Source organism: Mustela lutreola, chromosome 1 (genome assembly GCF_030435805.1).
Source record: "Mustela lutreola isolate mMusLut2 chromosome 1, mMusLut2.pri, whole genome shotgun sequence".
Taxonomy (NCBI): Eukaryota; Metazoa; Chordata; class Mammalia; order Carnivora; family Mustelidae; genus Mustela; species Mustela lutreola.
This window is the reverse complement of record NC_081290.1, coordinates 139,634,667-139,659,569: the sequence shown is the minus strand read 5'-3', so window position 1 is coordinate 139,659,569 and position 24,903 is coordinate 139,634,667. Positions and strand designations below refer to the sequence as shown.

Genomic DNA, 24,903 nt, shown 5'->3' with positions numbered 1-24,903 from the left:
TCTAGCACATTGACTTGTCCATGGTACATGTTTAATAAATATTGTTTAAATGAAGGAATATTAGCAGAATAATGACTGTTTAACAGTTTAACACCACATGATACAGGAATTGCAATGGAAAATTGTGAGATATGAACTATTCTACAGTTCCCCAGGGAAAAGACCAGAAAGCCTCTACATCTCTCTCCTGCTATATATGATTTCGAAACCATGACAGTGGGAACTTAGCAGGTAGTTTAGTTGTTTTGTTTGCATGTGTGTGGGCACATGTGTGTTCTGCATGTAATTTAATTGCTTTCGCAAAATTCCTTTCTTCATGATTCATGGGGAATTTAGAATCTACGAGGCAAATTTAACCAACCCTTCTGAGAACTATAGGAAGTGATAGCCCCTTGGACAGGACAAGTAAGCCCTCTCACCCCCTCAGACAAATGTTACCCAATATGGGGGGAAAATAAAGTGTTCGAGAAGGTATAGTGTATCCAGATCACCAGGAAAATATGGCATAAAATATTGGGACTTTTATGATTTATTTTCTGATATTTTTGAGCTTAAGTTTCTATATTTTACATCTTTTAATAGAAAAAAACTGTCAGTCTCTTGATTTCCTGCCCCCCTGCAATAGTTGAGCCAGAGCCACTGTATCTAGCACTATTTTCTGGTATTATGTTTGTTTGTTTTTCTTAAGTCGTGCCTCTTGTTTCTTAAATTTTTAACCAAACTGTTTCTATTAAAGGTTTTTTCACCCTTTTTTTCATGTCTCATACTGTTCTTTATATTTTTGCTAGTGTCCTCAGATTTTACAGGAAGTTACCCTTTTATCCTTGTTTTCTTCTGCTTAGGGGTAGTCATCAGCACTTCATGTGTTTTTATTGAGCCTCTTGGGGAACATGACAACATATCAGCACCTTTGTGGTTGACAGAGTGCTAGGTACAGTTTTTCCTCTAGGTGTTTATAAAGTCATCAGTTTTTATCTGACTGCACAGCAATTTGTTTGTGGCTTGTGTTCTTTTAATTACTAGTTGATGGCAGAATTTTATTTTAAAATTGAAGTTTAGAAGCTTTTAATATTAACTTAAAATTTTAAAAACCGAGTTATTTTTTAAAGTAAATTAGTCCATACCACAAAATTTTCCTTGGGATTTTTTTCTTTTTCTTTTCTTTCTTTTTTTTGGGGGGGGGGCGGGGTGTCCAAACTTCACTCAAGGTCCTACAATAAAATCTTCTAAAATGTGGGCGCCTGGGTGGCTCAGTGGGTTGGGCCGCTGCCTTCGGCTCGGGTCATGATCTCGGAGTCCTGGGATCGAGTCCCGCATCGGGCTCTCTGCTCGGCAGAGAGCCTGCTTCCCTCTCTCTCTCTCTGGCTGCCTCTCCATCTACTTGTGATTTCTCTCTGTCAAATTAATAAATAAATAAAATCTTTAAAAAAAAAAAATAAAAAAAAAAAAAAAAAAAAAATCTTCTAAAATGTGAATTCAAGGCCAGATTTTAAAATGGATCTTTTTTTTTTTTTTTAAGATTTTATTTATTTGACAGAGAGAGAGAGAAATCACAAGTAGGCAGAGAGGCAGGCAGAGAGAGAGGAGGAAGCAGGCTCCCTGCAGAGCAGAGAGCCCGACGTGGGGCTCGATCCCAGGACCCTGGGATCATGACCTGAGCTGAAGGCAGAGGCTTTAACCCACTGAGCCACCCAGGCGCCCCTAAAATGGATCTTTTAAAAAAGATGTTAGTCTTATACTTTTCTTATAATGGCAGACTTGGCAGCCCCATTTACTTTAATACCATCTGTGCTGGGCACTAATTCTGCTGGGTTGGCCATAGTAAGATTTTGTCAACAGATTATTTGTCATTGTTGTAATGGTACATAGCAGATGTGCATATTATGTAATTAAATATAAAGTTCAATGTTACTAATAGGGTGATCCATAAGATTAGACATATTCTCTCATTCTAATTAGATGCTTTGCTTTTCTATACCTGCTACAAAGTCGGAGTGTAGAAGTTTGTACACATAAATACTAAATAGAGATATTTCTACTTTAAAAGAGTATTTTCTTTTCCATTAATGGAAGTTTTATTTAAGATCTTGTATAATACCATTTCTATATTAGTTTTCAGTAAATACTTGTTTGACTGGAATCTAAACTTGAAGGCTTTAATCAACTTTTATGTTCTATTCAGCATCGCTTTTCTGGTGGATGAAATCCTCAACATCGTACATAATCTCTTTCAGAAGACTTCACTTATCTAAAATTTCAATGAACTCTTATTCTACAGACTTTTCCCTTTGCATGCCACTTTAGTAGAAAGAGGCAAATTAAGATAAATAAAGTTGATGAGTACATTCTTGGGGTATTGTAGAAGTGATAAGAAGACCTAGATTTCAATCTTTATTTGCTATTTATTGACTGTATAACCTTGAGCAAATAATTTAAACACTTTAATTCTGTGTCCGTATCTCTAAAATGAATTATGAGTTATGTGTAGATAAAATTTTAGTAATAGGCTAAAACTGCTTAATAAACTAAAGTACTATATAAATCAAGGGTAGTATTTACATAAATTAATTAATTCCAGCATCTGTAATCCCTTGAAAGTAAAATTAATATCCTAAACAGTGCCTTGGAAACAAGATAATCCAGTGAAGATTATTATGGTTAGTATATTCTAATTACTCAGTAAAGTCCATTTGTTATGTATTTTAGAAATGTTTTCAAGAATAAGCATCGAAAGATAAGATTTCTGATGACTTTTATTTACTAGGTCATACTATTCACCTGAACATATAATTCCATAAGTATTTCCATTTCTGAAAGTTCAAATATCTAATGAGTGTTTATATGGAAAGCCTTTCATATAGTATACTACTATTATACATCTACATGAAGATTTTACTAAATGTTCAAAATTACATAGAAGAAAAATATTTGAATATTCAGTATTTTTTTTAGAAAGCATGTAAAAAAATCTCTTTAGTCTAGCCCCAGTGGGTTAAAGCCTCTGCCTTCGGCTCCAGTCATGATCCCAGGGTCCTGGGATCCAGCCCCGCAGCATCGGGTTGTCTGTTCAACAGGGAGCCTGCTTCCTCCTCTCTCTCTGCCTGCCTCTCTGCCTACTTGTGATCTCTGTCTGTCAAATAAATAAATGAAATCTTTAAAAAAAAAATACTGAAACAGTCTTTCAAAATTTAAGCAATGTATAATATTGATAGTTCCGTTAATCTCTTTTAGCAGATCAGGATCATTTTAAACAAGTTCATCTTCCAGCTTATGTATTTTAGAATGTGTCATGTGCTATATTTATAATTGTATTAATCTTCATTTACTTTGTTAAAAACCACTATGTAGGTTTTTTCAGATTTCTTTTTATCTACTATTAGTACTTTTAAGCAGAAAGGAGTACATGTATATTGAAGTAAAATTTCAAAATAAGGTGACATTTTGGTAATGTTTAGTTTAACTTTTTAAAATTTCAGTGTTTTTGAAGAAACTGACACAGATTTACAAGAGCTTCAGGCCTCTATGGAACAGTTACTTAGGGAACAACCTGGTGAAGAATACAGTGAGGAGGAAGAATCAGTCTTAAAGAACAGTGACATAGAGCAGACTGCAAATGGGACAGATCTGGCAGATGAGGATGACAATCCCAGCAGTGAAAGTGCCCTAAATGAAGCATGGCACTCAGGTACATAGTAATGATCGTGGGGCTTTTTTTTTTTCAGTGTATACACATATTTCAATCAGAGTATTTTTCTGGTACCTGATAGGAAGTTCTCTAATATAAATAAAACTGAAGTATCCTTCTGTGTCTCTGACTTTTATTCATTCTTTTTCTTTTCACACAAATGCCCATATACATTTGTTCCATTTCTTTCCCATCAAATTTTGGAAATGCTTTTGAAACATTTTTATTGTTTTCTTATCTTTCTTGACTTATTTTTCTAGTACTAAAGATAACATAAAGTGCTTGAACATGTACATGACATAAAACATATATAGCATTTATAATACTTTATAAATGTTTTACTGAAGTTTTATAATAGGTAGCATAAGTTATCTGCCTCCTGCATGCTTTTTCATGTTTTAGCTCATGTTTAATGTCAAATTTTTAAACACAGTTATGGTTGGTTTGCTGCAGCACAGAACATATGGGCATGCTTTTTTCATTTTTTACTTTGTTAGAATGTTTTTAATTTGGTTTACTGTTTATGTCTATAAAAGAAAAGATTCCCAAAGTAACAGTATTGTTAAGACATTTGTATATACATTGATTTCCTCCATAAAAGACAATAATTGTAATGACAAAACCTTATATATTGTAAGTACAAGTAGTCTTTCAGTGACGTCACTCATCAAAAAGAATTTTAGTCTGTTAGGGTAAGAATTATTTTATTCATTCTTTTTTTATTTTTTAAAGATTTTATTTATTCTTTTTAGTCATAAAATATCTTCTTTTAATTTATGTTTTTTAGATAACAGTGATGGTGAAATTACTAGTGAATGTGAATACGATAGTGTCTTTAACCATTTAGAGGAACTGAGACTTCACCTGGAGCAGGAAATAGGCTTTGAAAAATTCTTTGAGGTTTATGAGAAAATAAAAGTAAGTAAAATGTCAATTAAAAAACGTTTTAAGTTTGGGGCATCCAGTTCGTGATCTCGAAGGCCATGAGTCCAAGCCCCACCTTGGATGTAAAGCCTACTTTTAAAAAAAAAAATTAATTTTGAAATATGCTCTTTTTGAATTACTAGTAAAATATCAGTGATTTTTATAGGTCGTTGGATTTATTATAAATAATAAAGTCTCTAGAGAATGTTAATAATCATATATTTATATTTGGAAATTTGGTATAGGCTATTCATGAAGATGAAGATGAAAATATTGAGATTTGTTCAACAATAGTTCAGGATATTTTAGGAAATGAACATGAACATCTTTATGCCAAGATTCTTCATTTAGTCATGGCAGATGGAGCCTATCAAGAAGGTAAGATTTCCTGTCTTTGTATCTTAAGTAAATGTGCAAAAAACAGGATGACAAATGTAAATTGCTGAGCTTTTTTATCACCTGCATTTTGGTGAAATCTATATTGGAATCATATCCCAATACTTATGAGCAATTATAAAATTAATCATGTCATATACATTAACTGATTCTATCATTTTTATTGACTTAAGTCCTTTAAGTTCTTATTTTACTTAATTTATAAGTAACATTTGAATGAGTTTTTTTTTTAATGACTCCTTATTGGACAGCTCTAGAAATTAGAATACTTTCTTATCAATGATGTAGAAGTAAACTTTTAAACATACATGCTTCAGCAATATGTACAATTTCTTCTAAGTAATACCAAATATAATCTCTTCCATTCACAGTAAATGGAATTCATTTATGATTTGGAAGTAAACCATCTTATATTTGGAAAATATTTACCTATAGAATCACTTTAAAAATATTAGAACTTTACTGAAAATTATTAAAGTTAAAAATGGTGTTTCCCCTTAAATTTAGTCAAGAGCACTAAACATGGTACCAGACCAGTGGTATAGTCCTGACTCTGTGACAAGCTAGTAATGTGACATTAAGTGGTTTAAGTTTCCGTTTCCACTGCTATAAAAGGATGATCACTATTTCAATATACTATGAATTGTTTTGAAAGTACTTATCAAGTGCTTTTGTAGCCTAGTACTTTATTACTATGGACATTAAAAGATGTAGTCTTTGTTTACATGTTGAATTTGGAAGATGAGATCTAAGTATATGAAAGTGTAGAACTATGTATAAAATGCATATTCTAAAATATTTTTCAGTGCAGTAGGAATTAGACAAGAGAAGCTTGGATTGTAAAAAATGGAAAGAAATCTAGAGCCATAACTTGTCACAAAACAGTGAAAATTAATGTATATTAGAGTTAATATTGGAAGCTTCTTATTGAAAATAGTCTTCATTGTATGGAAATGTTGAATCACTGCATTGTGCACCTGAAACTAATATTACATGTATGTTACCTAACTGGAATTTAAATTAGAAAGTTAGTCTTTGTGATTAGATCTGTAAAGTGTTTAAAATACATACATAGAGGAAATCATTGAAGATTCGTGAAGTGAAAGAACTGACAGAATGAAGGAGACATTTTATAAAGTTCAGTCTCATAGTAGTATTCTGGATAACTTGGAGGGTACTGAAATTGCAAATAAGATCTGTTTTGAAGCTGTAGATGCCTTTTGGGCACAAGATGGTGAATACCTGGATTTAGTGTTCATACAAGTGGAGCATTAATACTCAGTTCAGGTATTTCGAGCCAGGCTTTCAATAAAAGTATTTGATATATTGACTCATGAAAAATCAGGTTTCCTAAAATCAAATTCAAGAATGTCTTTTATTTTAGGAGCAACTTTACTTAGTTAGGTTATATACTTAATTTATATTGACCATAAAGCTCAGCCAAAAAAAAAAAAAAAAAAAAAAAAATGTTTCTTGAGTTGGTTAAATGTAAGTAAAAATCTTCTAAAAACTCTAATAGTTATTATTAAGTCAAAACCAGAATATCATCAGGTACAGTGAGTACTTTTACCTTATAGATTCAAAAACCACTGCATCTTCATTAGTATTCTTACCTTAACAAAATAACTATCAAGAAAATGTTGGGGTCATTAGCAACAAGTAATGGATTTAATATACGCCAGTAATTAGTACTGCACATGTTATTAATTGTGATTTTCTTTAGCCCATTTAATAATTAAGATGATCACAAATAGGCAAAAACAGAATAATCTTTCATATGTATGGTAGTGCTATAAAACCTAGCAAAAGAAACTTAAAGGAGCTCCTTTCTTTTCTTTTTAATTTTTTTATTTGACTTAAGTTGACACACAATTTTATATTAGTTTCAGGTGTATAGCATACTGACTTGACAAATTTATACTTTATGCTATGCTCACCACAAATATAGCTACCATCTGTCACCAAACAATACTATTACATCATTAATTATATTCCTTATACTTTGCCTTTTCCTCCCATGATTTGGTAATTACATAACTGGTAGCCTGTATCCCCAACTCCTCTTCACCCATTTTGCCTGTCCTCTCAACCTTGTCTCTGGCAACCATTAGTTTGTTTTCTGTATTTGTAAGTCTGATTCTGCTTTTTGTTTCTTTATTCTCTTTATTTATTTTTAGATTCTACACATGAGTGGAATATGATATTCCTCTTTCTCAGTCTGACTTAGTTTACTTAGCAAAATACCTCCAGTTCCATTTATGTTGTCACAAAGGACCCACTCTCATCCCTTTTTTATGGCTGTGTATATTCCACACGCATACAACATCATATCCATTCGTATATTGATGAACACTTAGGTTGCTTCCATATCTTGGCAATTGTTAATGCTGCAATAAACATAGGGATGCATATATCTTTTCGAATTTGTGTCTTCATTTTTTTTTTGGGTAAATACCCAGTAGTGAAATTGTGTGTAAATGTTTAAAGAGCTTCCATTACTGTTTTCCACAATGGCTGTGCCAGTTTACTTTTTACCAGCAGTGTGTGAGGGTTCCTTTTTCTCTATATCCTCACCAGTACTTGTTATTTCTTGTCTTTTTGATATTAGCCATTCTCACTTATGGATTTGCATTTCTCCAATGATTAGTGATATTGAACATCTTATCATGTGCTTGTCAGCTATCTATATGTCTTTGGAAAAATGTCTATTTATATTCTCTGCCCATTCTTAAATCACATTATTTGGGTTTTTGGTTTTTTTGGTGTGGGGTTGTATAAGTTGTTTGTATATTTTGGGTATTTACCCCCTACCAGATATATCATTAGCAAATATCCTCTCCCATTAAATAAGTTGCCTTTTTCTTTTGTTGATGGTGTCCTTTACTGTGCAGAAGCTTTCTATTTTGATGGAATCCCAATGGTTTGCTTTTGCTTTTGTTTCCCTTCCCTGAAGGGATATATCTAGAAGAATGTTTCTCTGGCTGATGTCAGAGAAATTCCTATTTTCTTCTAGGATTTTTATGGTTTCCAGTCTCACATTAGGGTCTTTAGTTTATTTTTGTGTATAGTGTTAGGACATTGTCCAGTTTCATTCTTCTACATGTAGCTAATTTTTCCACCAGCATTTATTGAAGAGACTGTCTTTCTCCATTATATATTCTTGCCTCCATTGTCATAGATTAATTGGCCAGATGATTAAAGGTTTATTTCTGGGCTCTTTATTTTCTTCCATTGATTTATAGGTCTCTTTTGATGCTAGTACCATACAGTTTTTGATTACTACAGGTTTGTAGTATATCTTGAAATCTGGAATAATGATACCTTCAGCTTTGTTTTTCTTAAGATTGCTTTGGCTATTTGGGTTCTTTTGTAGTTGATACAAATACGAGTATTTTAGTTTTGTGAAAAATACTCTTGGTATTGTGTCAGGGATTACATTGAATTTGTAGATTGCTTTGGGTAATACATTTTGGCAATATTAATTCTTCTACTTCATGAACATGAACTGTCTTTCTATTTGTTTGTGTCATCTTCAGTTTCTTTCATCAGTGTTTTATAGTTTTCAGAGAACAGGTCTCTCACCACTTTGGTTTATTCCTAGGTATTTTATTCTTTTTAGTACAGTTGTAAATGGGATAGTTTTCTTCAATTCTCTTTCTTCTACACCATTATTAGTGTATAGAAATGCTACCAATTTCTGGATATAAATTTTATATCCTGAGACTTTACTGAATTATTTTTTTTGTTTAGTACTTTTTGGTAGAGCCTTCAGGATTTTCTTTGTATACTATCACATCATCTGCAAATAGTGACAGTTTAACTTTTTTACCAATTTGGATGCCTCTTATTTCTTTTCATCATCTGATTGTTGTGGCTAGAACTTCCTGTTCTGTTGAGTAATAGTGGAAAGAGTGGGCATTACTTGTCTTGTTCCTGATGTTAAAGGAAAAGCTCTCAGTTTTTCACCATTGAGTACAATGTTAGCTATGGAGCTTTATTGTGTTGAGGTATGTTCCTTCTAAACCTATTTTGTGGAGCGTTTTTATCATGAAGGGATGTTGAATTCTATAAAATGGTTTTTCTGCATCTGTTGATGATCATGTGATTTTTATCCTTTATTTTGTTAATGCAGTATGTCACATTGATTGTTTTGTGAATATTGAACTGTCCTTGCATCCTTGGAATATCATGATAGATGATCCTTTGAATGTATTGTTGAATGCAGTTGGCTGGGAATTTTTGCATGTTCATTAGGGATATTGGCCTGTAGTTTTCTTTCTTTTTATGGTATCTTTGTCTAGTTTTGGTGTGAGGGAAATGCTAGCCTCACAGGATGTATTTGGAACCTTTCCTTCTTCTTCTGTTTTTGGAATAGTTTGAAGAGAATAGGTATTTAATTCTTTAAATGTTTGGTAGAATTTGCCTGTGACTCTAGCTGGTTCTGGGCTTTTTTTTTTTTTTTTTTTAAGATTTTATTCATTTATTTCACAGAGAGAGACACAGCGAGAGAGGGAACACAAGCAGGGGGAGTGGGAGAAGGTGAAGCAGGCATACCGCTGAGCAGGGAGCCAGATGCGGGGCTTGATCCCAGGATGATGAGATCACGACCTGAGCCAAAGGCAGATGCTTAAGGACTGAGCCACTCAGGCAGCCCTGGACTTTTATTTTTTAAGTATAAATTCAATTTATTTACCAGTAATCTGTTCAGATTATCTATTTCTTCCTTACTCAGTTTTGGAAGATTGTATGTTTCTAGGAATAGATCCTTTTCTCCTAGTTGTCCAATTTGTTAGCATGTGATTTTTCATAGCATTCTCTTATAATCCTTTGTATTTCTGTGTTGTCAGTTATTACTTCTCTCTCATTTGATTTTATTAATTTGGGTCCTTTCTCTTTTTTCTTGATGAGTCTGGCTAAGGATTTATCAATTTTGTTTATCTTTTGAAAGAACCAGCTCTAGGTTTCATTGATTTTTTTTTTCTATTGCTTTTTCAGTCTCTGTCTTATTTTTTCCTGCTCTGAATTTATTATATTCCTTCCTTTAACTCAGCTTGGGCTTTGTTCTTTTTTTGGTTGCTTTAGGTGTAAGGTTAGATTGTTTATTTAAGCTTTTTCTTGTTTCTTGACATAGGCCTCTGTCACTTTATTTCCGTCTTAGAACTGCTTTTGCTGTGTCCCAGAGATTTTGAAGCATTGTGCTTTCATTTTCATTTGTTTCCATGTATTTTTTGGTTTCTTCTTTGTTTCGTTAACCCATTGGTTGTTTAGTATCATGGTGTTTAGTCTCCATGTGTTTGTTTTTTTTTCCATTTTTATCTTGTGATTTATTTCTAGTTTCACACTGTTGTGGTCAGAAGAAAATCCATGGTATGATTTCATTTTTCTTAAATTTACTAAGGGTTAGTTTTGTGGCCAAGCATGATCTATTCTGGAGAATGTTTTATGTGCACTTGAAAAGAATATGTATTCTGTTGTTTTGGTATGGAATGTTCTGTTTATCTATGATGTCCTTCTGGTTTAATGTGCCCTCAAAGATACTCTTTCCTTTTGATTTCCTGCCTGGATGATCTAGCCATTGATGTAAGTGGAGTGTTAATGTCCCCTACTATTATTATAATACCATCAGTTTCTTTATGTCCGTTAATATTTGCTTTATGTATTTAAGGTGCTCCAGTTTTGGGTGCATAGAAGTTTACTATTGTTAGATCCTCTTGTTGGATTGACCCCTTTATCATTATGTAATGCTTTTTGTCTCTTGTTGCAGTCTTTGTTTTATTTTATTTTTTATTTTTTTAAAGTTTTTTTTTTTTTTTTTTTTTTTTTAATTGGAGAGAGAGAGAGAGATAACAAGAGAGAGGATGAGCGGGGAGAAGAAGGAGAAGCAGGCTCCCTGCTGAGCAGAGAGCCTGTTAAAGGGCTCAATCCCAGGACCCTGAGATCATGACTTGACCCAAAGGCAGACACTTAACTGACTGAGCCACCCAGGAGCCCTTGCAGTCTTTGTTTTAAAGTCTATTTTGTCTAATATAAAACATTGCTGCCATGGCTTTTTTTTTTTCCTTGCTTCCATTTGCTCAGTAAATATTTTTCCATCCCTTCACTTTCAGTTTATATGTGTCTTGAGATCTGAGGTGACTCTTTTGTAGGCAGCATATAGATGGGTTGGGTGTGTGGTTTTTTTTTTTTTTCTTTTTTTTAATCCATCTCACCAAGCTGTATCTTCTGATTGGACCATTTAAGCCATTTACGTTTAAAGTAATTGATATGTATGTACTTATTGTCATTCTGTTGTTTTCTGTGATTATTGTAGATGTCTGTTCCCTTCTTCTCGGCTATCTTTCTTTGTGATTGATGAATTTCTTTAATATTATGTTTGACTTTTTATTTTATTTATTTGTGTATCTATTACAGGTTTTGAGTTTGTAGTTACCATGAGGATCATATATAACATCCTAAGTATACAGCAGTCTATATTAATTTGATGGTAATTTAAGTTCAAACACATTCTTTAAAAACTTTTTTTCTCCCTCCTCCACATTTAATGTATGTGTTGTCACATTGTACATCCTTTTCATCATTTTCTTATGTCTAATTTTAGCTATTTCTTTTCAATTTAAAGAATTCCCTTCAACATTTCTTATAAGGCTGATTTAGTAGTAATAAATTCCTTTATCTTTTTTTGTCTAGGAAACTCTATCTTTCCATCAAATGTGAAGGATAATTTGCCAGGTAGAGTATTCTTTGTTTTAGGTTTTATCCTTTCAGCATCTTGAATATATTCTACTTTCTTCTGGCTTGCAAAATTTCTACTGATAAATTAGCTGAGAGTTTTATTGGTTTTCCTCATAGGTTTTTTTTGTTTCTCTCTTGCTGCCATTAAAAGTCTTTCTTCATCCTTAACCTCTGACATTTTAATTATTATGTGTCTCGGTATGGACCTCCTTGGAACTCCCTGTGCTTGGACTTGAATGTCTGTTTCCTTTCCCACGTTAGGGAAATTTTTAGCTATTATTTCCTCAAGTAAGTTTTCTGTCCCCTTCCTCCTCTTCTTCTTCTGGGACCCCTATAATGTAAATGTTTGTTTGCTTGATGTTGTCTAAGAGATGTCTAAACCTATCCTCATTTTTAAAAAATTTTTTCTCTTTTTGTCATTCAGCTTGGGTGCTTTCCATTTCCCTGTCCTCTAGATTACTGATTTGTTCTTCCATATCCACTAATCTGTTGATCCTTAAGGGAGCTGTTTTCCTTTAAAGAAGTGTTGAAGAACTGTAACATCACTTTGGGGGGAAAATGTCAGAACTTAATATGCAAATAAATAGTAGTTTCTTTAAAGTAGAGATATAAGTTTAATTAAGATTCTCCATTACACGTGGGATTATGGACATTGGGGAGGGTATGTGATTTGTTGAGTGCTGTGAAGTGTGTAAACCTGGTTATTCACAGACCTGTACCCCTGGGGATAAAAATATATGTTTATAAAAAATAAAAAATTAAAAAAAAAAATAAATAAAATAAAATAAAAAGGAAAAAAAAAAAAAAAAGATTCTCCATTACACAAAATATCCTGGAACTTTTGGAATTTCACTGATAGCTTATATACCAGGTTCTTTTGATAGTCTTTTTTTGTATGAGTCTTTATTCTGGGCACATTTAGGATTTTTTTTTTGGACAGTGTTTTAAAGTTTCTTGAAGTCAAGCTTAGTGAATGAAGTGGGAATCAAGATATATTTGTGGTCTTAGAGTTTTTAGGTATCTCACCGTGAAGTAATGAGCTTAATTTTTTAAAGTGATTTGAAAACTGATTGAATATTTTGAACAAGAATTCTGTTCTAGAATATCTGTCAAAATTACTTTAAAGATACAATTAGTATGCTAAAGTGATTTGAGGATTTGAGATTTTTAAAATGTTGCTTAATTTTAGCAATATAAATTTTTATAAAGTTTATTTATATTCTATCTTGTCAAAAAATTTAATGTTGCAGTTAAAAATATATAGAGTACAAGGGCTTGGGAAAGTCAGCATTTCAGGCAAATGAGCATAAGCAATGATTATTAAGCCAAGAATGAGGTGAGAATACAAAGTTAATGTTCAAAGGGTCTCTACATTTTGTGAGAATAGGTCATAAATTTGGTGCTTATCTTTCTAGCAAAGCAGGAAACCTAATTAATTATATAAGTCACTATTCTTGAGACAAAACATATCACTCAGAAGTTAGCTATTTTTAGTATTGAAACAAAAGAATAATTTCCCCATGATTCTTAAAAAGAGGGTACAATCATATAGTATTCCTCAAATTTTAATAACTTGTGGATTCCTTTAAAGAGGATATGTTTTAGACTTCAAGAATCTAAGTCCATAGACCTTAGTGAAAAACTCAAGTCTTAGTCTTTCAAAATATCTGTCAGTTGAGAACTACTACTGTAAAACAGATGGTTTTCCTTTAAATATTGAAATATTATTTTTGTTTTCAAAATTAATACATAAAATGTAAACATTATCTGGAACTTTAATATTTCTGATTTTATCGAGGTCTTGGATCCTGTTTTATAAAACAATGCTATATAGTGAACTAAAAATTATCTTCAGTAATTTTTACAGTATTTGGATTTCATGGGCCTCTTTCTCATAATATGACATAGTATAATTTAATGGCATGAAGTCAGATAATGACTCCAGTTAAATTAATCTGAGAAGAATACCAGTCTAGTTAATATTCATATTCAGACTGTTTATCCTTCGGGCAGTTCCCTGTAAGTATTGCTTCAATAGTGCTTTCTGTGAATAATCAGCAATGTGCTTGGGATTCAACTTTGCTTGACAAATATTTGGAAAACCTTTATTTGGTATTCCTCCTTAAGCTGAGAACAGTTGGCTGAGGCACAGGGTAGAATTGATATGTTTTTTGGATAGTTGAGTGGCTTCAAAAGGATACATGCCTATGTAGGAGGCTGTCTCTCTTACATAGAAACCTCATACATAGAAACAGATAGAAGAGTTAGGCAAAATAGGAGATGGAGGAATATGTCCCAATTAAAGAATAAGACAAAAATCTTAGAAAAAAAGAACTGAAGAAAATGAAGATAAGCAGTCTATCTGATAAAGAGTACAGCATAATAGTCATAAAAATGCTGACTGAACTCAGGGGAAGAATGGTTAAACACAATAAGAATTTCAAAAAAGAGAAAATAAAAGAAAGCAATCAGAGAGGAAGAACACATTCACAGAAATGAAAAACTTGAGAGAATAAATAGCAGATTAGATGATACTCAGAACACATCAGTGAACTGTAAGACAGGAATATTAGAAATCATCCAAACTGAATAGCAGAAAGAAAAAGAAAATTAGGGTAGTTTAAGAGACCTATGCAACAACAACAAGCATTTGCATTACAGGAACTTAGAAGGATAATAGAGAAAGGGTCAGAAAATTTATTTGAAGAAATAATTGCTGAGATGCCTGGGTGTCTCAGTTGGTTAACATCTGCCTTTGGCTCAGGTCATGATCTCGGGGTCCTGGATTCAAGTTCCGCACCAGGCTCTTTGCTCAGCAGGGAGTTTGTTTCTCCCTCTCTCAGCCACTCCCCCTGCTTGTGCACTCAAACTCTCTCTCTGACAAATGAAAAAATAAAATCTTTTAAAAAAAGAAAGGAAGGAAGACTAGCTGAAAACATCCCTAGCCTGGGGAAAGGAAACACATCTAGATCCAGGAAGCACAGAGAGTACCAAATAAGATGATCCCAAAGAAATCCACGCTAAGACACATAATAAGTAAAATGTCAAAAATGAAAGATAAAGAGAAAATCTTTAAAGCAGCAAGAGAAAAACAGTTACATGTAAAGGAATCCCCATAGACTATCAGATGATTTTTCATCAGAAATTCTGCAGGCCAGAAGAAAGTTGCATGATATATTCAAAGTTCTAAAAGGAAAAAAACTAACAACCAAGAATATTCTCCCAGACAAGGTTAATATTCAGAATTGAAGGGAAGATACACGGTTTCCCAGACAAGCAAAAGTTATAAGAATTCATCACTACTAAATCAGCTTTACAAGGAAATATCAAAGGGTCTTTTTTAAGCAGAAAAGAAAAGGTAGGCCTTAACTGGGAATAGGAAATTATATAAAAGAAAAAATATCATACCAGTAGAGGCAAACATATAGGACAGGTAGTGAATCAATGATTTATAGAGCTAGCATGAGGTTTAAAGACAAAAGTAATAAAATCAAATAAATTTACAATAATTACTTATGGGATACACTAAATAAAGTATGACATCAAAAACTTAAACATAATGTGGGAGGGAGTAAAAATGTAGTACTTTTATAATGCATTCAAAAGTAAATATCCACCAGTTTTGGGGTGGCTCAGTGGGTTAAATCCTCTGCCTTCAGCTCAGGTCATGATCCCACGGTCCTGGGATCGAGCCCTGCATCAGGCTCTCTGCTCAGCGGGGAGCCTGCTTCCTCCTCTCTCTCTGCCTGCCTCTCTGCCTACTTGTGATCTCTCGGTCAAATAAATAAATCAAAATCTAAAAAAAAAAAAAAAAAAAAAAAAAACCACCAGTTTTAAAATAAAGTGGCATATATGTAAGTTGTTATATATTAACTTCACAGTAAACACAAACCAAAAACCTGTAATACACACACACACACACACACACACACACACACACACAAAGGGAAAGGAGATGAAATTTAACTCTAAGAAAAATTATTAAATCATAAGAGAGCAAGAGGATAAAGGATCAGAGAAAAACTACAGAAACAACAAGAAAACAAAATGACAGATATATACCTGTATATGATTGCTTTAAATGTAAGTAGACTAAATGCTTCACTCAAAAGATAGAAGGTGATTAAGTGTATATTAAAAAAAAAAAAAAAGTCCCATCTGTATGCTGTCTACCAGAGACTGACATCAGATCTTAAGACACACACAGACCGAAAGTGAAGGGATAGAAAAAATTACATGCAAACGAAATGATGAGAAATTTGGAGGAGCAGAACTTAAGAAATTAAATAGACTTTGAAACAAAGACTATAAGAAGAGACAAAGAAGGGCCCTACATAATGTTAAAGGTGTCCAACAAGATGATGTAACACTTGTAAATATTTATGCACCTAGCATAGTAGCACATAAATACAGGAAGCAAATATTAACATGCAAAAGAAGAAATTGGCAGTAATACAATAATATAGGGGCTTTAACACCCCTCTTAAATCAATGGGTAGATCATCCAGACAGGAAATTAATAAGGAAATATTGGCGGTTGAACAACATACTAGACCAGATGGACTTGATAGATATGTACAGAACATTCCATCCAAGAACAGAACATTCTTTTCAAATGCACATGAATCATTCTTCAGAATAGATCCTATGTTAGACCACAAAAAAAGTCTCAATACATTTAAGACTGAACTCATATCAAACATCTTTTCTGACCACAATGGTATGAAACTAGAAATCAACTACAGGAAGGAAACTGGAAAAAAACACAAACATGTGGAGACTCCAGCATGCTACTAAACAACCAATGGATCAAATGATAGAGGAAATCAGAAAATACCTTGAGACAAATGAAAATGAAAACACAATGCTCCAAAATCTATGGGATGCAGCAAAAGCAATTATAAGAAGGAAGGTCATAGCAATACATGCCCATTTTAAGAAACAATAAAAAGCTTAAATAAACAGTCTAAACTTACAACTCAAGGAATTAGAAAAAGAACCAAAGCCCAAAGTTAGTAGAGGAAAGAAATAATAAAGATCACAGAGGAAATAAAATGGAGACTAAACAAACAGTGGAATCGATTAATGAAACTCAAAGTTGGCTATTTGAAAAGATAAAATTGGTAAATCTTTAGCAAAATTCATCAAGAAAAAAAGAGATAGGGCCCAAATAAAATCAGAAATGAAAGAGAAATTATAACTAATAACATAGAAATACAAAGGATCATAAAAGACTACTGCAAACAGCTATACACCAACAAATAGAGAACGTAGAAGAAATGGATAGGTTCCTAGAACAAATAGTCTTCTAATACTAAATTGGGAAGAAATAGAAAATTTGAACAGACTGGTCACAAGCAATGAAATTGAAGAGTAAAAACAACAAAACAAAACAAAACAAAACCTCCCAATAAATAAAAGTCCAGGACCAGACAGATTCACAGGTAATTCTACCAAACATTTTTTAAAAGTTAGTATCTATCGTTCTTAAGCTATTGCAGATTATTGAAGAGAAAAGAATGCTTCCAAGCTCTTTTTATGAGGCCAGCATTACCCTGAGACCAAAATCAGAAAAAGACACTACCAAAAGAAAGAAAGTTATGGCCAGTATCCCTAGTGAACATAGATGTGAATCCTTAACAATATATTAGCAAAGTAATTCAACAATACATTAAAAGGATCATACACCATGATCAAGTGGGATTTATTCTGGGGATGGATGGATAGTACAGTATTCACAAGCCAATCAGTGTGATACACCACATTAACAAAACACAGTATAGAAGGCATGATCATCTCAGTAGATGCAATAAAAACATTTGATAAAGTTCAGTATCCATTTATAATATAAACTCACAAGAAAATGGATATAGAGGGAAGGTACCCCAATATAATAAAGGCTGTAAATGATAAACCCACAGTAAGCATCATCATACTTAGTGGGAAAAAGTTAAAAGCTTTTTCTCTAAGATGAGGAACAAAACAAGGATGCCCACTTTTAGCTTTTTTATTCAAGATAGTATTGGAAGTCCTAGCCACAGCAGTTGGACAAGAAAAGGAAATAAAAGGATCCAAATTGGAAAGAAGTAAAATTTTTACTTTTCCCAGATGAAAGGATACTATATAGGGAGAACTTTAAAGCCTCTGCCTCAAAACTATTAGAAATAATAAATGGATTCAGGAAAGTTGCACAATACAAAATCAATATACAGAAATCTGTTGTTTCTCTCTTTTAGTTTCAAGTTTTTATTTAAATTCTAGTTAGAATGTATAGTGTAATATTAGTTTCAGGAGTAGAATTTAGTGATTCATCACTTACATATAACATGGAGAGCTCATCACAAATGTGTTCCTTAATACTTATCACCCATTTAATCCATGCAGCCACCTACCTCCCCTCCAGCAACCCTCACTTTGTTCTCTGTAGTTAAGAGTCTGTTTTATGGTTTGGCTCTTCTTCTCCCACTATGTTCATCTGTTTCATTTCTTGAATTCCTCAGATGAGTAAAATCTTATGGTATTTGTCTTTCTCTGACTTATTTCACTTAGCATAATATACTCTAGCTCCATCCACGTTGTTGCAAATGCCAAGATTTCAGTTTTGGTTTTTGTTTTTTTTTTTAATGGCTGAGTAATATTACTGGAAGTCCTAGTCTCAGCAGTCAGACAACAAAAAGATATCAAAAGACATCCAAACTGGCAAGAAGTCAAACTTCCACTATTTGCAAATGACATGATACTCTATATAGAAAAATCCAAAAGGTCCCACCAAAAAATTGTTGGAACTGAAACATGAATTCAATAAAATCTCAGGATACAAAATCAAATTACAGAAATCTGTTGCATTTCTATATACCACTAATGAAGCAGCAGAGAGAGAAATCAAGGAATCAGTCCCAGTTACAATTGCATGAAAAAAATACAAGATACCTAGGAATAAACCTAGCCAAAGAGGTAGAAGATCTGTACTCTGAAAACTTATATATAAAACACTTATGAAAGAAATTGAGATGTTATATTTCTGTGCATTAATAACAAACTTTCAGAAAGAAATTAAGAAAACAATCCCATTTATAATTGCATCAAAATGAGTATAATACCTAGGAATAAATTTAACCAAGGAGGTGAAAGACCTATACTTGGAAAAAAATAAGACATTGATGGAAAAAATTGAAGATGACACAAATAAATGGAAAGAGACATTGTTCAAAATCAGTTGGAAGAATTAATAGGCTAAAATATCAGTATTACCAAAAGAAACTACAGATTCAGTGCAATCCCTATCAAAAACTTTATATACAATCACAAAAGACCTTGAATAGCCAAAGCAGTCTTGGGAAAGAAGAAAAGAGGTATCTCTTTTACTCCCTGATTTTAAACTATCCTGAAGAGCTGTAGTAATCAAAACTAGCACAAAAACAGAAACATATTATCAATGGAACAGAATAGAGAGCCCAGAAATAAACCCATGCTTATATGCTTATATGTTCAATTAACCTACAACAAAGGAAGAAAGAAATTGCAGGGGAAAGACAGTCTTTTTAACTAAGTGGTATTGGGAAAACTGGAGAGCTACATGTAAAGGAATGAGACTGGACCATTTTCTTACACCATACATAAAAATATACTTAAAATGGATTAAAGACTTAAAATCATATCTGAAGCCATAAAACTTTGAGAATAAAACATAGGCAGTAAGTTCTTTGACACTGGTCTTAGCAATAGTTTTTTGGATCTATCTCCTCTGGCAAGGACAAGAAAAGCAAAAATATACAAGGGATACCACATCAAACTAAAAAGCTTTTGCACAGAAAAGGAAACTCATCAACAAAATGAAAAGGCAACCTCCTGAATGGGAGAAGATTTTTAAAAAGACATATTCAATAAGGGATTAACATCTGAAATATTTAAAGAACTCATAAAACCATACTAAAAAAACCCCAAACAATTGATTTTAAAAAGCTGAGGACCTGAATAGCCACTTTTCCACAGAAGACATAAGAGAGCCAACAGGCACATGTAAAGATGCTCCACATCACTCACCATCAGGGAAAGTCAAAACCACGAAGAGATACCACCTTAAACCTGTCAGAATGGCTATTATGAAAGAGACAGGAAGTAGCAAGTGACAAGCAGGTAGAGAAAAGGGAACTTTTGGTGGAAATGTAAATTGGTACAGCCATTATGGAAAACAGTATGGAGGTTCCTCAAAATATTAAAAATTGAACTGCCATATAATCCAGCAATTCCATTTCTAGGTATTTATCCAAAGAAAATGGAAATACTAAATCAGTGGAGCTGGCTGGCTCAGTTGGTAGAGCATGTGATTATTGATCTCTGGGTTATGGGTTCAAACTCCATATTGGGTGTAGAGATTACTTAAAAATAAAAAATAAAAATAAAACCCCACTAATTCAAAAAGACATAGGTACTCATATTTTCATTGCAGTAATATTTACAGTAGCCAAAATATGGAAGTAACCTAAATGTCCATAGATAGATAAATGGATATGGATGTGGCAAATATATACAGTGGAATACTACTTAGCCAACAGAAAGAGTGAATTCTTGCCATTTGCAACAACATGTATAGACCTAGAGGGTATTATGCTATATGAAATAAATCAGAGAAATTCAAATGTCATATGATTTTACTTAAAGTAAAGTTTTTACTTTACCAAAAAAACAAATGAAACAGAACAGAAACAGAAACTAATTTATAGATACAGAGAACAAACTAGTGGTTGCCAGCAAGGAGGGATGATGGGGGGGGTGGATGGAATAAATGAAGAGATTAAGAGGTACAGTCTTCAGTTATAAAAGAAGACAAAGGATATAATATACAGCATAGGGAATACAGTTAATAATATTGTAACAGCTTTATACAGTGACAGACGGTAACTAGACCTTGTGGTGACCATTTTGTAGTATATATAAATATCAAATCAGAATGTTGTACACTTGATACTAATATAATACTCTGTGTCTGTTAGTCTTCAATCAAAGAAAAAAGAAAAAGAAGCAATATCAAAATTTCATACAAATTCATATCACACAAATGAAAAGGGAATGAAGATCCTGAAGTTCTGTATCATAAAGCCTATCAGTATTTCCTTTAGCCTAGAAAAAGTACAAAGCAGTCAAATGCTTACCTTAGAAACCTTTTATTTTTTTTTAAAGATTTTATTTATTTATTTGACAGGCAGAGATTACAAGTAGGCCAAGAGGCAGGCAGAGAGAGAGGAGGAAGCAGGCTCCCTGCCAAGCAGAGAGCTTGATGCGGGGCTTGATCCCAGGACCCTGGGATCATGACCCAAGCCGAAGGCAGGGGCTTTAACCCACTGAGCCACCCAGGTGCCCCAGAAACCTTTTTTTAAATATCTTACTGAGGCCCCTAAAATATTGCAACTTACTCATATGTAAAAATTATATATACTAATATATAATCTCGCTAAACTGGTTGTAAAATGAATATGGAACTGTTCGAATAAATTGCTGTTTTGTATCATTAATCTTAAAACAGTTAAATGTTGGACAGTGATTAGGTTTAGAATAACTATTTCAAAGTCATTCTTATTGAAAATACTTAGACCCTAGATCTAGTTGTCTTACAGATCGTTCTTTTAGGCCACATTAAGGGATAATAATTAAACCATGTGATCTGCATATGGTACTTACACACTTTGATATTCTGTTTTAGAGGAGGGTGAGATTAATGAAGGGAAAGGATAGGTAAATTATATCCAGTTCACGCAAAAGTGGTGTCAGTGTCATTAAGAAATCAGTTAAAAAGAATATTATCTAAAATACATTTCTGTGTAACTGAAAATAATGAGTCCTCAAAAGATGGCCTCCTCTCTTTAGCTGCCTGATACTGTTAGAATATGGGTTTGGTAAGCATCTATAACCACAGCTATTAGTAAAATTAATGCCATTTAGTCCATAGCTAAGTATTATCCAGAGTCAGAAGTCAAGTAGAACAAGCAAAATGTGTAAGTTATTTCACATTAGTCTTAAAAAATTCTTCTCAAGGGAAAGGATTATAACTGTGGTCGGCAGTAGAATGGCAAAGGCCACCAAGTCCTCATATAGAATATCAATCTTGGCAGTCCACACCTGTAGACCTTCCTTCCACATTTATTTTAGATAAACTATTGTGCTCTACTTACGTAATAGAGTTCTCTATAGTAGTTAAAACAAATGAACTAAATTTTCATCTGTCAGTATGGATAAGCCCCACAAATATGATGCTAGAATAAGTAGGGTAGAGTACCATTTATATAATGTTTAAAGGCAATATTATTTGGGTGTGCATATATGCAATAAAAGTAAAAAACCTTGAGAAGAAAAGACACATCAGTTTAGGGTATTGATAATACCCTTGGGCAAGAAGAAAGGACAATAAGATTGGAAAAGGGTTCTTTCAATCCATAATGTGGTTTTCTTAATATCCCAAATCAATATGACCCCAAATTCACTTTTATTAATTCTAAGTATTAGGTACATGAATATTCTTTCTATTTGAAACATTTTGAAATTGTAAAAAATAAGTAAATTATAGTACAGAGTGATAACATTGGATATAACATTGGAAGCAATAAATTATGTGTTCCATCAAGTAGTGATTCAGCAATATTGGAAGAAATAAAAGATTTAAAGTAATTCTTTGTAGAGGAGAGGACATCGGAGTTAGGTTTTGAAAGATGAATGGGAGTTTATCTTAAGATCAGTATGTTCACTTAAACATAGAAACATGCAAAATATATTAGGGGATCTATAGCCAAGTCAATGTTACTAAAGCATATATTCTAGGGACAGTTGGAGAAGATGGGTAATGAAAGTAGCTAAGACTAGAAATATTTAGGTCAAATCATGAAGGGATTTGCAGTCCACATAAGGAACATGAGTTCTATTCTGAGCTATTGGGGAGATGTAGAGGAGAGTTTTCGGTAGTGCAATGACTTGAGTTGACACTTGAATTTTAATGAAAGATCACTTTTGCTCCAGTGTGGAAGATAGTGATTGCTATATAGGATTAAACCAAGCAGTCTGCTTATTCAATTATTTTTTTTTAATAAAGAAAAATTGGAAGCAACCAATGTGTTTATAAGTAGAAATGGTTAATTTAATTATATGCCTTATCTATTTAAAAAATGTTATGCAGCCACTGAAATGGACATGGAGTATATCCATGGTTTATTCTTTCTCATCATATTGTAAAATTTTCATCATATGTAAAAGTTCAAAGAATTTCACATTTATCACCCATGTACTCAACACCTAGATTCTGCCACTAACATTTTATAATCTTGCTTTATCACTTATTTATCTATTCTTCCATATTCATTATGTGCTTTAAGGAGGAAATACACAATTTAAAAAGTTAGATTTTGGAAATTTGTTAATTGCATAGAATTATTAACATTGTCTTTGGCTTATAGGCTTTTTATTTCCCACTTTATTCTTCATTGTACTGTTTGAATATTTTACATTGAGTATGTGATAGTAAATAATACTAAGTGATATTCAATATAAACTACACTTAAAACTACATTAAAGCTCTTTTCCTTTAGCATAAAAAAATAAGTTTTTTACTAAGTAGAGACAGTTCGATTTGCAATGAAGTGAATTAATTGTTTTTTCTTTTTTACAGATAATGATGAATAATCATCAGACCATTTCTTAATTCTCAACTGTATGAAAGCATTTATATTTGGCTCATCAGCAAAGCAAGCTGCAGTGGGAAATGTAGCAATTTTCTACAAATATCAGATTTAAGATTGGCATGCTGATTGCATGAAAAAGAGAAATATGCCATTTTTCAATTAAGATTCTAGTATTTTATCTTGTTCATGGAGTTCTTTTTTTTTTTTTTTTTTTTTTTTTTTTTTTTTTTTTTTTTTTTTTTTTTAAAATATTTTATTTATTTATTTGACAGAGAGAGATCACAAGTAGGCAGAGAGGCAGGCAGAGAAAGAGGAAGGGAAGCAGGCTCCATGCTCAGCAGAGAGCCTGATGCGGGACTCGATCCCAGAACCCTGAGATCATGACCTGAGCCGAAGGCAGCGGCTTAACCCACTGAGCCACCCAGGCGCCCCTGTTCATGGAGTTCTATAGTAACCGCCTACAGGATATATACTTTATTAAATTATGCAGGCAAGGCATAAGAGACATTGATCCAGAACTGGACTTAATGGTTCTGAAAAAGATTTACCAATGCAGTAAGGTAACTTTGAGCAAATGTCTTTAAGTTGAGAGAATTACTTAAGTTATAAAAAGCTTGCCTATGGTTTTTCATTTAATTAAGCATGACCTTTTTTTTCTGTCTACATGTTTTCAATTTGGTATTAAATAACCTTATTAAGGGCTCTATTTCAATCTTTACATTTTGAAGATGGAATTTTTAGCCTTAAAGTTTATATTCTCCATTCTTCTTCAACAATTGTGTCTCCTTGAACTAGCTCAGTGGAACAAGCTGTAAAAGTCAGTCTTAGAGATCATTGAAAAATTTGATTATGGAAAAATGGCAAAATCGTATTTCCTGGTATTTAAAAAGTTCTTTAATTATTTCTTAAGGACCAGAATCAGGAATATTATATTGAGAAATTAGTTTATGAGTTTTAAAATTGGCATTGCATATATCATAAAGTTGCCCCCTTTTTTCCCCCCCCATTTTCTCTCATGTATATGCTTCCAAGGCAATACAGAAAAAGGGATTGTTCTTATTTTGACACTGTAACAGTTTGGGTAACTAGCATTCCAAAGATAGGAGATGTTTGCATCTTTTATTTCCATTATGGTCATTAAAATGATGGTTACACAGCTTCAATTGCAATATGCCAGGTATTACATGCTTTCATTAGTGATATCTAAAGTCCAGATGCTTTTAGTAATAAAAGCATAATTTTTGAAACCCAGAGTTCATAGTGTGATTGGCATAATCTATAATTTGAACAGTAAAATCTTATCTTGCAGCACTATCAGTACTATTCTAACTTTATTATGTAAATTATTTCTAACATCCAAAACGAAATACTTGATTTTTATATGTTTGTTTATTTTATATTACTATTAAATTTTTATTCTCTACCTGCAGTACACTATCAGTTGTCTTTTACTTATTTTCCCTATTCTTAATAGAATGCTTTTACAATGAGCTGAGAATA

The 24,903-nt window shown here is 32.7% G+C and overlaps 1 protein-coding gene across 5 annotated transcripts in view; it reads left to right on the top strand.

Moving 5' to 3' along the window:
- Positions 1–23,593, top strand: part of NEK1 (NIMA related kinase 1) — a 220,781-nt gene extending 197,188 nt beyond the window's left edge. For 4 of the 5 annotated variants that reach the window (XM_059175054.1, XM_059175046.1, XM_059175024.1 and 1 more), the window contains 4 exons: positions 3,477–3,685; positions 4,473–4,603; positions 4,855–4,987; positions 11,693–11,793. In XM_059175054.1, the coding sequence (XP_059031037.1) occupies positions 3,477–3,685; positions 4,473–4,603; positions 4,855–4,987; positions 11,693–11,778 (559 nt within the window). In that variant the 3' untranslated portion in view covers positions 11,779–11,793. Of the gene's footprint in view, positions 1–3,476; positions 3,686–4,472; positions 4,604–4,854; positions 4,988–11,692; positions 11,794–23,390 lie in introns of those variants that run through there. The other variant, XM_059175038.1, reaches the window with a different exon arrangement.
- The last annotated feature ends 1,310 nt before the right edge of the window (positions 23,594–24,903 follow it).